This window comes from Euleptes europaea, chromosome 3 (genome assembly GCF_029931775.1).
Source record: "Euleptes europaea isolate rEulEur1 chromosome 3, rEulEur1.hap1, whole genome shotgun sequence".
NCBI lineage: Eukaryota > Metazoa > Chordata > Lepidosauria > Squamata > Sphaerodactylidae > Euleptes > Euleptes europaea.
Window position 1 is genome coordinate 83,289,160 of NC_079314.1, and position 13,786 is coordinate 83,302,945.

Sequence of the window (13,786 nt, forward strand, 5' to 3'; positions counted from 1 at the left end):
TAAGCCCTATGTCTTTCCATTCCTCCTTGGCTTTCCCTTCTTGTCCCTGCAAATGCATGTACTATTCATACTGAAGCTTCGCTACCATGGGCAAAGCAGTAGAAAATTAGCTACTCCATTTCCACTCACATTGCTACTCTAAAAGGCCAAATATATATTATGTGATACTCTGGCTCAAATCAGATTATGTAACATTAATCAATGCAGTCAATAGGATGATACATCTAGTAAGCATTGCAATAGGACCAGGAATGGCAGAAATTTGAAATGGAGCTGTCATCTGAACAAGGCACAAGCACTGAACATGACATGTTGAGCAATGCAGAGCATGGTATTACATTGGCAGAAACAAAGTGCAATTTCCGGGGCCAATCTGTTACGATGTAGCCTTACTTTATAAAAAGCCGTTTTGAACAATTCTGTTTTACACAGTTTATGAAATGCCAGCAGTGTGGGAGCCTTTCGTGGTGTAGTGGTTAAGAGCAGTGGTTTGGAGCGGTGGACTCTGATCTGGAGAACTGGGTTTGATTCCCCACTCCTCCACATGAGCGGTGGAGGCAAATCTGGTGAACTGGATTCCCACCCCCACTCCTACGCATGAAGCCAGCTGGGTGACCTTGGGCTAGTTCTCTCAGCCTCACCTACCTCACAGGGAGTCTGTTGTGGGGAGAGGAAGGGAAGGTGATTGTAAGCCAGTTTGATTCTTCCTTAAGTGGTAGAGAAAGTTGGCATATAAAAACCAACTCTTCTTCTTCTTCTTTCTGACCTCCTCAGGCAGGACATTTTACTGGATGGGGGCCATTACAAAGAAGACCTGTGTATGTGCAGTTGTTGATCTTGTCCATCTGCAGAGTGGCAAGATTCTCCCTTTTAAAAAGTGGGGGGGGGGAATCTGCAGCAAGGTATTCTCTTCTCCCCCCCCCCAAATCTAACCAATGTCATATATGGGAGACTTAAATTGGCTGAAGAAACCCTACTCACGATCTCATCTTCCAGTCCAGGGAATAGCGAAACATCTTTTTAAAACTGAGCCACTTCCCCCAATTTCAATTTCTGTGACATAAAATCTAAAAATATATACTGTATATTTGTTTCAAAGTTACTGTGTTTACATTTGCCCAGGCTGGCTTTTTGTTTAGACCCTTCAGCAGTACCAGATGTTCAGTTATTTTCAACATCATCATGTCCCTGAAAATGCCTCTTGGAAGTAATAAGACAGCCTTGTACATTTAATTTTCCATTCTGCTCTAGGTCTTCGCCAGGATTTTAAAAAAAGTAATCCATATTTAGGATTACATATTTATTTGAGATTTGGGATGGAAACAAATGTGCCTCTAAATAACAGTTGTGGGGGACCAAAGAGTAGCACAAGACTGTTGCCTTCACGTTTGTGTACTTTCTAGGATCATGAGACTGGTCATGGAAATAGGATACTGGACTAGGCAGACGTTGATCTGATCCAGCAGGACTTACTAATGTTCTCAGTAGATGAGTTGGGGGATAGCAATCCTTGCTGGAGTTTTAAGGAATAGGTGGCTGACATGTGGGTCACTCACTCACGAATGGAACAAGGTAAATAGGCCATGGAAGTGTCAGGTGGCAATTAATTGTTTAGGCTGGATGGGAAAGGCTTTTGCATGCTGTTAATAAAAAAGTAAATTCAAACCTTCAAGTACTTGGTGAGCATAACATCAAGGTTTTCCCAAGGAGTGAATTTCTGCTGGAGATGCAGCGAGTCCAGCATTGCTTATGGGAAGTATATTGAAAGAACAGTGCTGAATAAGGACAGCCCATCAGAAACCCATGGCTGTCATGGTCTCTGGCTTATCAGGGAACAGAAAGATGAGGGCAAGAAACACTGGCAAAACAATGTACTATAAATTGATGGTAAAATGAATTAAAGAAGCTATTTAGAAGACTGACTCCAAAGAGTGGGATCAACTTGAGATGGGAAGGTGAGACAGCCAGACTCAGGATGCTACAGGTCTGTGTACTGAGAGAATATTTCTAGAAGGGCAGCAAAATATTTGACTCTTGAAAAGGGGCCAGCAAATAAGTATTTTTATATATAACCTTTTGCTCCGGCCCACTAGATTATGTTAGTATTTCAATGTTCCTTGAAGTCTTTCCATATACAGAATACTTCCAGAAATATTCTTCCTGATTCCCCCCCCCCATCTCTGCCTTCCCTCAAATTAGTGAGGTACATTTGTAAATATTTTCTTACTCAGCTGTGGGAAAGTAGTTATGAGCTACTTTGACCTTTGTGCAAGGTTAAATTTAGAAACTCACCAACACTGAAAAAATCAACAAAAATATACAGAAACCCTGGGGACCAGCAACTTTAGCGGCTTATCAGTAAACTATCTCTTCTGTGTGCTAGGAAGTGGTGCTAGACAGTTGGGGGGAAAGGTTGTAACACTTCACTGCAGATATGGAAGAAACTGTCTTAACTAAAAATATACATTGTATATTTGTTCCAAAGTTGCTGTGTTTACTTATGCCCAGGCTGGCCCTCTGTTTAGAAACTTTGGTAGCACCAGATGTTTGTTATTTTCAACAACACATGTCCCTGTAAGTAGCTTTGGGAAGTAATTATATTAAAGGACAATCTCATGCATATCTACTGGACCTGCTTTTCTGTGTTGTCAGTGATGTATTAGAAGGATGAAAGAGCTTCTTACGGGAGACCCTGTAATTGTTCTCTTCTTCAATTCCAGTGACAAAAAGAGTTGTAGCCTCGTGATTACTGGCAGATATCTTGAGTTGGAATGGTTTACTGGGTGACTATATGTTACTCCATATTTACTCCTGGAATTGAATTCATTCTGGGGTCATAAAAAGAGTATGGTCCATAACGTTACGTACTCTGTAAATCCTCAGTGACAGGAAAGCATCCAGTGCTTCTGGGAGAGAGTGAGACAGTTCGGAGAAATCCCCTAGAGCCTTTTGCACAGTTGATCCTGCGCAGAATCAACCCCAGTCACCCTCAGCATGGGAGAGTTACAGCTTGGCCCCTTGTGACTTCTTTACTTCTGTTGCATCCAATACTTCTGAGATGCTTCAGAGAATCAAGGGACAATATTTGAAGTGTTAATGCTGCATACATGTTTCCAACATTGAAAAGAATATGAATGTACTGGAAAAGTTTTTGTTGCTTTAGGAAGTTGCTTTCTCTCAGGGTGGAATTACAGCATTGTGAATGATGTTTGGTATTATTATTGCTTCAGCTCTGGAAAGCTGGGCATACGAACTAGTGGGGTCACTAGTTCGTATGATCATTATAACTTCTGTAAGTAAGGTAGACTAAAAACTTGGAAATTCCTTTTTAACGTAAGGACCCAAAGTAGTGTTCTGAGAAAGCTTCCTTCCTTTATTGCACATCTCATGTATATAGAGAATTCATGTGAATCAACCTGATAGTGCTTTTTTTTCCAGAGCGAACTGAAATTGACAAAACTTTCACACCACACAGAGAAGGAAATCAACAGTACAACCTTCAAATGGAAAAGTTCATGTGATGCAGTAACAGTTGCTAAAGAGAGCCTTTGTTGTTGTAAGTAGGGTACAGCAATAGAGTACAGAGTCTTTAAATAATGTTTAAAGATATTTTAAAAGGTCACACAATGTTGATGGGGGCACGAGCCATTGTCACAGCTTATTCATGAAGTCATGGGAACTGTCAAAAAGGAACCAATGATACTTATGTGACCACATTCCAAAGTAGGAATAAGTGTATTACCCAGAGACTGTCTAGGGAAGAATCATATTTTCTCAGTGGCAAAATATTGCAATGTTAGTGCTACATTTGTGTCTGTCAAAAATCTTAGGACATTACAAATACTGGAAACATCAAGCTACGCTGTAAAATACAAAATGCAAATTATTTGAAATCATAGTATATTTATTATGTACATAAGATATAAAAAAACCCAAAATTTAAAAACAGTATCATTTTGTGAATCCACAGGACCACAAAAGAAAGCACAGCAGAAACATGGACAAGTGAGACTTTAAAAAAATGCTTTGCAGTTCTTCCTTTGTTTTTATACGTATCACAGGATATATTTGTTTTAAAGATGTGTTAATAGAGAAGTGTATAATCTAGTGAAGGAAATGGTAAAAAAAAATCGTGATATAGCCCACAAACTAACTTCATTGTGGAAGTATATGTATTACAATTTGGCATAGAACAAAGCATATTTCAGCCCATCCTGTGTACTCAGAAGTAAGTCCCCCTTAGTTGAAGGGGATTTACTTCCAAGTAAGCGTGCATCAAATTGCAGTTTTTCCTGTACAGGTTCAAATATTATAAATCAAGACCAGCATGAATAATGAACTACATCCATCACATTTCAACAGGAAGAGCTTTTATCAAGGTTTGTTTTTAAAAATTAAGAGCTCCTTTTAGTAGTTTATACAGTCTTTTTATAGCTGATATCTATAGAATCAAGCCATTGGTCTGAAGTAGGAACTTCAGTGCAAATATATTAGTTTTTCAAAATGTACCCTTAACTTTTCTGATTCACTGTTGCCAGATGTAAAAAGAATAATTTTCCTGGTCTTGGAGTGTTTCTTTTCCACTAGATCTTTTCCTGTGCCATTTTAGAATTTTCACACTATAAAGAGGCAGGCAATAAAGTGCTTTTAGACAATGAAATACTTACATATGTTTAATGCCTCCCATTCATACTCCCTTATGGAATCAGTCATTAAATCACCAAAGATCTGATGAAAGGATTTTCATTTATGCTGGCTCAACACAGAATTAAACTCTGCTGGCTGCAACAAATTCCTATTGGTTTAACTGAGTGAAAAATTTGACCCACCATTTTCAAAGTATCCTGAATAAAAATCCTATGCATTGTTTTTTTAAAGAATATTCTGCACAGCTCCGTTGAATACAGACATGCCCTAGTCAGATACTTCTCAGTTTACTGGATGCATTTTCTCACTGGTGAACTATTAGCTTCCATACATGTGTTACTCCCTAGAAATCTGTAGTAAATGTAATCACATTCATGCTGTTAGTTTTAATACACCAATGTAAATAAAAAATATTGCATTGGTTCTCTCTAAGATTTGCAGCTGATGGCAGTCCATCAATAGCGCACATGCATCCTTCCAGAGAAGTACACATGAACGAGGTGTGGATTCTCAAATCACTTCCTTGGTGCCAGTTCAGGCAAGATTTGCACCAACAAATCTTTTTGTAAAATTGGGCATTAAGTCAATACTGACAATGAAAACCTAATTTAAAACTTAAAATGTTTGGATGTGATTATAAGGATACTTTCTGTAGAATTAATGGGACTTACTTCCAAGCAGATGGTCCTACTGCAGAGAAGATTTATGAGTGCATCCTTGTTAACAGAGACCCCTTTCCCCATCAAACGGATGACCAGCAGGGAGGTGGAGTGGGTGGAGGGGCTTTAGAGGTGCATCTACACTGTCTGCTGCCGCACGCCCTGAGTGCAGGCTCTGAGCTATGCCTGTACATTCAGTTGGCTCTGTGGGACGGGGCTCCCCCTCTTGGGCAGGAGTTTCACACAGATCTTGGTTTCTTTATGTCCTCTCCCTCTCTATTGAAACCAATGTGTTTAGGACCAGGGTGAAACGCTGTCAGCCGGAATACCTCTTGACACATTTGGCACTATTCCCTTACATTCCAGTTTTAATTTCAGAGGTCTTCTCTCCACGAAGCTTGCATTTTGTGCATAAATAAATGGCCTGTTTGGCACTTTCAGCTGCAGTCTTTGAAAATCTCAAAGACTTTTTTCCCAAGAGCTGGTTTCCACTGCTGGACAAAACTTTTCATATTGACTATCAGTCTGCTTGCTTGGACGTCTTCATATCCAGCTACAAGATATGTCAAACCTGTGAATAAAAAATAGGCATTTTTGAGATTAAGATTTAAATAATACCTACCCAAGGGGGAAATAGTTTCAAGAATTTTTAAAACTTTTTATCGTGGCCTTTCTTCAAGGAAGGAGCCCCGTGGCGCAGAGTGGTAAGCTGCAGTACTGCAGTCAAAAGCTCTGCTCACGACCTGAGTTCGATCCCGATGGAAGTCGGTTTCAGGTAGCCGGCCGAGGTTGACTCAGCCTTCCATCTTTCCGAGGTTGGTAAAATGAGTACCCAGCTTGCTGGGGGTAAAGGGAAGATGACTGGGGAAGGCACTGGCAAACCACCCTGTAAACAAAGTCTGCCTAGTAAACTTCGGGATGTGACGTCACCCCATGGGTCAGGAATGACCCGGTGCTTGCACAGGGGACCTTTACCTTTACCTTTTTCTTCAAGGAGCTTAGGACAGCTTACATTATTCTCTCTTCTTACATTTATTTTTACAACCTTGTGAGATGGGCTGAGCTGAGGGAAAGTTTGTTCATTTGTATTTACAGCCCACTTTTCTCCCCAGTAGGACCTAAAGTGGCTTACAGCATTGTTCTTCCTTCCGCCTTTTTATCTTCACAGCAGCAATCCTGTGAAATAGGTTGTGCTGAGATAGTGTGACTGACCCAAGGTCACCCAGCAAAAAGAAGAACAGGAGGAGGAGTTGGTTTTTATATGCTGACTTTCTCTACTACTTAAGAATCAAACCAGCCTACAATCACCTTCCCTTCCCCTCCACACCCTGTGAGGTAGGTGGGTCTGAGAGAGTGTGACTAGCCCAAGGCCACCTAGCTGGCTTCATGTGAAGGAGTGCAGAAACCAACCCGGTTCACCCGATTAGCCTCCGCCACTCATGTGGAGGAGTGGGGAATCAAACCTGGTTCTCCAGATCAGATTCCACGCTCCAAACTACCGCTCTTAACCACTCCACCATACTGGCTGTCATGGCAGAATGGGAATCTCAACCTGTTTCTCCCAGATCCTAGTCTAACACTCTAACATACCATGTTGGCTCTCTATCTATAGCGATATAGACAAAGTGGGAGAAGGGGAGATGAATGGATTGTTTAGGGACAGCAAGGATAAAAATATAGGATATTCTTGTTCTCTAGGTGGCCTGTACACTTTAACAGCATTGCTGTTAGCAAAATATTTCCACAGCTGAATCAACATTCTCATTGCAAATGTAACTTTCAAGGGACTCTATTTGTAATATCTCCCTAGAAGCACACGGCATTGCCACATGGGAAAAATGTCTTATTATCTCGTCAGTTGTAGTTTGCTGTAAATAGGTATGGCTGCTGTTTCTGAGTATAAAACTAAAAGTAGACTGAAATGTTCTATCCTGCTGTCCAAGGTTACAAATATTTTCTGGAATTCCTGGAATCTTTGCTTTTATGTTTGCCAACTGTGAAGAACACTCCGTTCTTTGATAATGTGTGGAAGAGCTGCTGTAAGGAAGTCTTTTATTATTTATTACATGTGTGTGGATGTACAAGTGGGGAACCTGCAAGGACTTGCAGGGATCATTTCATTTTCTCCTCTATTCCCTTCCCCACTCTATTTCCTCTTTCTGTCCTCTTGGCAGCCCCAACATTCTCTCCGTTTTGTCTGCTTCTTTCTTTCCTTCCCACTCAACAAGCAACCTTTCTTTTACCTGCCCCCTCCCACTTTTCAGCTTTATTTTTACTTACTTAATTTATACCCCACCTTTCTCCACAGTGGGGACTCAAAGCAACTTACATCATTCTTCTCTATTTCATCCTCACAACAACCCTGTGAGGACCATTAGGCTAAGAGAGAGTTACTGTCCCAAGGTCACCCAGCAAATCCTGAGTGAGGATTTGAACCTCAGTCTCTCAGAAGAAGAATAGGAAGAGGAAGAAGAAGAGGAGTTGGTTTTTATATGCTGACTTTCTCTACCACTTAAGGAAGAATCAAACCAGCTTGCAATCACCTTCCCTTTCCCTCCCCACAACAGACACCCTGTGAGGTACATGGGGCTGAGAGAGCTGTGACTAGCCCAAGATTACCCAGCTGGCTTCATGTGTAGGAGTGGGGAAACAAATCCAGTTCACCAGATTAGTGTCCGCTGCTCATGTAGAGGAGTGGGGAATCAAACCGACTTCTCCAGAGTCCACTGCTCCAAACCACCGCTCTTAACCACTACACCACGCTGGTGTCCTTATCTGACACTAACCACTATACTATATTGGCTCTCACTTTTCTCTCCTTCATTCCCCATGGCAGCCTCTATCTGGGAAAGTCTAGCCAAGTTGCAAAAGTTGTGCAGTAGCAGGTCACTCAGGTGAATTATGTGGTGGCTAATGCCAGGCCTGGCAAAGTTGCTCAAGTTGTGTGGAGGCTGCCACTGGGCCTAGGTGAACTGTGTGGCATCAAGCCATAGCCTCCACTGCACCTGAGTAAGTTGCACAAAGTGAATGGTAACAAATTGCCTGGTGGTTGTTTCTGGCCCTGGCCTTGATGAGTCCTCCACAGTAGGAAGGAGGAAGCAGGGGTGGACTGCAACACCAAAATAACCCTGGAAACTGCTCTGCAACTTCCTTTTCCCTTTACTGACAGAAACCAAGGTTTGAAAGCTAACAATATTGCTGTGGTTGCTTAGCAACCCCACCCAAATGACCACTGAGGTCTCAAAGGGCACCCATTTCTTAAAGCTATGAGTGCTGCTTCTATTATTTTGTTTGGGGTGGGTTAAACCCCAGGGTGTTTTTTTTTTTTTTAAAGAATTCAGATTTTTCTGCAACAAATTTTTCCAGGGTATAAACTTGTGTGAGTCAAAGCTTACTTTATTAAAGCCTTTATTAGTGAGCTTTGAAACATAAAAGTTTAAACACTAGAAAATTTTGCTAGTGTTTAAGATGCTGATGGACTCAGATTTTACTACTTCAGGCTAACATAGCTACCCAAATGTACCTATATAAAGGCAGTCTTTTCATCTGGCATTCACATGTAAAGAAATTAGATTTCATTGTCTGGCTTCATTATTTGTTAATTAAATTATGCAGGGAATGGAGATAAGGAATTTTTAAAAATCAAGAAAAAATCAGTATTGCATAGATACAATTTTCATAATAAACACCTACCAGGATTGAGTATTGGGCAAGTACATCCTCTGTTGGTCCACGATTCTGGGTAAAGAATCCTCTTCCCTCGAAAAATCTTTAGCTTTGTAGATTTCAATACTTTTTTGATCTTCACATTGACCTCAGCATGAGAGCCTTTATCGTGGGCTGATAAAATCTTTGCCTTCAGAACTGCGAAAGACAATTCCAAAAATCATAATCTTCTTTCATTCTAATGTATTGGTGCACATTAATATTGGGTACCCTTTGTACACTACATAACTATGCTGATTTGCACTTTGTGGGGTGATTGTAACTGTTTTTTTATGGCAGACTAATACAATGCAGAAGTTTTTCCATATATTCGATTTGTTGAAAAGAAAAGAGAACTTGATCTAGATGAAGAGAAAAAGTTCCAGGCCGTCTACTTGATGAGCTTGTTCAGCCTTTGCCAAAGACAGGGTGCAGAGAGATGCTCAGTGACCTGATTTTGAGGAAATACGGAGCACACAGCTCCATTCCTTCCCACTAAAGTTATTGGGGAACTGGCCCTGCTTACTCATCATTTTAAATGTTTATACAAATTTGCAAACTACAAGAGTGCTGTCATGTAGGCTGGCCACCTCCGCTCATTATAAGTTTAAAACACATATATTTTGGCAGAGAAAGGTAATTATTTTAAATCTGTCTGGTCATTCTCGGTTAGGTTTGTTCATGGAAATTCCTAGACAAATAGTTCCAGGGGGAGTCTCCCCCCCCCACCTTAAATCATGCATGGATGGATTTCAACGGACAGAGGCCTGTTGCCAACACAATGCAAATAGTACAATAAGCACTTTATACTGGAGATATATAAAGATTTGTTTGTAGATCAAATGCTGCTTTGCTCTCTCAGGCCATTATTTATAGGATACATCAAAATATTGGAAGAGGCATTCTGTAGGGAAACTTGTACAGAGTAGAAAAATATACAGGCAGCTATGCTGGTCCATCAGAAAACACAAAAATATCACAGCATAATACTTTTATTAAGGTCATCACACAGTAAGCAGTAAGGTTTTTAACGCAACAGAACTTCAGGCAGGGTACTAAGCCAAAAAGAGGATGGGGAAGGAAGGAAACAAAAGGATGTTGCCAAACATGATGAAAAGCACAAGTCTATGATTGTAATAGCCTTAAAATACAATGGAGAAGGTGTTAAACAGGCTTAATTTGACTTGGATGTGTTCAGTGCAAAAAATCTCAAGCCATATAAAAGTTTTGGAATAAAGAATATGAAGAAGAATAAGAAGAAGAGTTGGTTTTATATGCTGATTTTTTCTGCCACTTAAGGAAGAATCAAACCGGCTTTACAATGAAATACAATGTTTTTAATTAACTCACCATATGTGTATTTCATGCCACAGAAGATCTTGGAATTCCCTAAAACTTGATCTTTACATTCACATTTTCCTGTGGAAACATAACAAAAAATATTTCTTGCTTTGAGCTGTCATCTGATGAGATCTTCAAACAATCAATATTATCTCATGTGATAATGGGAAGATACATGGTTGTCTGTGTCCACCTGTTGACTGGGAGCGAACGAAATACTTCCAGTACTGAGATCTGATTTTGGAGAATAAAATCTTTCATGAAAAGATGGATGATGTTTATTTGCAATGATATAGTGTTGTGAATGGATGATGACAACAGTCACCCGCCAGTCAAGCTATCTTAATCTGTCCCCCTGTCTTCAGCTTTCCTTCCCTCCCCTGGCAGCCTCTCCCTGGGAAAACTGGCCAGCTTGCACAGTGCCACTGAAGCCAGGCCCAGTTGCATGGTGGGAAGGCTGCAAGGACTTGTGGGGGATAGCTCTATTTCCTCTCTATTCCTTCTCCACATTATTTTCCTCCTCCTGTTAGCCCCAATATTCTCACTTTTACCTGCTTCTTTTCTCCTACCCACTGACCGACCAACTTACCTTTTTCTGCCCCCATCTTCAGCTATATGTATTATTTATTTACTTCATTTATATCCCGTCTTTCTCCACAATGGGGACCCACAGTAGTTTACATCATTCTCCTCTCCTCCATTTTACCCTCACAACAGGCTGAGAGTGTGTGACTGGCTAAAGTCGTCCAGTGAGAATCCACAACAACTTGGGGATTTGGGCCTGTGTCTCCCAGATCCTAGTGTGAAACTCTTAAACACTACACCACACTGGATTTCATGGGATGGCTGCTGTTAAACAGTAGCAAGCATCCGGTAAGTTCTTAATTTTCTTCCTTTTGACGTTTAGAAATGTGTGCAATGAATGTTACAGTTTAACCTTTTTAAAATCTAGGTTGTTGTTTTTTAAGTGGTATCTGTAATCTCACTCCCTTCCATCTTTTCTTTGCTTGTTATCTCTCAGATCCAAAGCAATATGTTTCTAGTTTTTCCATAAGGTTACTATCTTGTTCGGTGCTCAGTCTTACCTGAATGTCGAAGGGCAGAATACCCTTGTTCATCTTCCCACCCCCAAGCAGGTTCGCTTTCATTATATGCAGAATAAAAACTAGGGATTTCATGGTACCAGTTGTTATCTGCATTGCTGAAATGAAAGGAATGTGCTGAAATTCTTTTTAAAAAATCAATTCATTTCAAATTTGTTAAAGCAAATTTGCCTTCTGATTTCCAACGCTTAGTGAAGGGCAAGAGCTTATATTTAAATCACATGGAGCCGCCACCACTTCTCAGTTCAGAATTTCAGAAATTTATCATCTGATATAAGCCTGTATGGTGGAAGATGACTTTATTGTAGAAACACTGATATGTATAACTTTAGCCTATTTGAGGTATGGAATGCACAACATCTATAAAAGGATCTATTCGTATAGTTTTGTCTCGGCAGGCACAGAGTTTAGCTAGATACTGATAGCTTTTCCTTATATGGTTTGTTCTTCTTTGGCATCTCAAGGGTTGCAACTTGACCAGGCTCCCAAATAAGTCAGCAAAACTTTGCCATTGAGACTTCAGATCTTCCTTCTCTATTGTCTTTGCAGTTAGACTGCAGTGACCAGCTGACCTTTTTAGCCCCAAAATGCTAGGAGCTCTCTTCAGACTATATAGACCAAGTTATCATCTCTGGACAGAGGAACCAGAAACATAACTATTTGCACATAAATGCAGGTTTAAGAAATTCAAACAAAATTACTGAAATCTCTGGTAAATTGATTTCTAAAAGTTAATATTTGGAAGATTGGAATATAATTACCATTTCCAAAAATATGTTTGTGAATAATTATTTCCCATTTGTAGGCCAAGATATCTCCCCCATATTTTTCGTTTGCTTGCAGCTTTGGATGTTACCCAGAAGCACCAAAAAAACCCATAAAATACACAAGCAACTTCCACATCCTTTCTCAGTGTTTCTGACAAAGTTAAAGGCAGAGCCCCTGTATTTCCCCTACAAGACAATGTGTGAATTTTTAGATCTAGCTAATGCATCTCCCCCATGGGGAGATCAATACTTCAGAGTATACACAAAGGCATGAAAAGTCAATGCAAGTAACTGGAACATCTTAATTTTTAGTGAGTCCATATCAAGACTGATGTCAGTTGGTTTTTCAAGCCAGCAGGTCCCACACAATCAATCATTGTAAAGAAGTTATTATTTTTCACTCGTGGCCCAGAGTGGTAAATTGCAGTACTGCAGTCAAAGCTCTGCTCATAACCTGAGTTCAATCCCAAGGGAAGTTGATTTCAGGTAGCTGGCTCAAGGTTGACTCAGCCTTCCATCCTTCTAAGGTTGGTAAAATGAGTACCCAGCTTGCTGGGGGTAAGGTGTAGACAAATGGGGAAGGCAATGGCAAAACATAGTCTACCTATAAATATGCTGATGTGACATCACTCCATGGGTCAGTAATGACGCAGTGCTTGTACAGGGGACTACCTTTACTTTTTTTTAATGCATAATGACCTAGTCAAGTGAATCTGGAGGTTATTCCTTCTGCTCTCATCCCTACAATAATGCAAGGGTTAAATATGCATTTCTGGGCTGCAAAACTGAAACAGTAGCAGCACATTTTATCTAGTACTTTTCTACATCTGTAACTGCTCTGTGTCTTTATCCTTTTCATCATCACTATTTCAAACACATCTTCACTGTAGATGGATTTCCCTCTTCTTGTGGTAACTGCTTACAGGGGAAATTGTTTGTCCACTCACCTACTGATGCATTCACCGCTCAGTGGATCACAACTTCCCGCACAATCACATGGCCGGCAGCCATAATATCCAAATCCCCAGTATCCAACCATGCACCCATCACATTGAGGACCAGCCACACCAGGTTTGCAGGGACAATCACCATTGCTGGGATCACAGAAGGTGCTGTTGCTAAAGGGAAGCACTGCTGATCCAACAGGGTGGCAGGAGCACACTGCAATATCAAAGCAGACATATGAGATGACCGCCTCTGGAGAGGAAAAGTACAGAGACTAGCTTCTGATAGCAATAAAGATTTGATTTCACCCAACTACTGTTACATGTTAGATTGATACTTAAGTATTAAATACCAAGGATTTTTCTCAGGTTTATGATAGTAGATGAATTTTGCTTGCATGATTATCAAGATCTGGCTTAATGTACATGTTGTTCAAAATCATATGGTTACTTCATGCAACAGTTTTTCAGTGCTTTCAGAAAAAAACATTCCCAAATTCAGAAGAAGAGTTGTTTTTTATGTGCCGACTTTCTCTACCACTTAAGGAAGAATCAACCCAGTTTACAATCACCTTCCCTCCCCCTCCCCACAACAGACACCCTGTGAGGTAGGTGAGACT

General features: G+C 40.5%; 1 protein-coding gene across 2 annotated transcripts in view; it reads right to left on the reverse strand.

Annotated features, from left to right (window-relative positions):
* Positions 1 to 5,676: 5,676 nt before the first annotated feature.
* The window catches only part of NTN4 (netrin 4), a 44,662-nt gene continuing 36,552 nt past the window's right edge, over positions 5,677 to 13,786 (reverse strand). For both annotated transcript variants that reach the window (XM_056846688.1, XM_056846687.1), the window contains 5 exons: positions 13,170 to 13,383; positions 11,438 to 11,553; positions 10,362 to 10,430; positions 9,000 to 9,170; positions 5,677 to 5,877 (listed from right to left, as the gene is read on the reverse strand). In XM_056846688.1, coding sequence (XP_056702666.1) covers positions 5,744 to 5,877; positions 9,000 to 9,170; positions 10,362 to 10,430; positions 11,438 to 11,553; positions 13,170 to 13,383 — 704 coding nt within the window. In that variant the 3' untranslated portion in view covers positions 5,677 to 5,743. The remainder of the gene's footprint in view (positions 5,878 to 8,999; positions 9,171 to 10,361; positions 10,431 to 11,437; positions 11,554 to 13,169; positions 13,384 to 13,786) is intronic.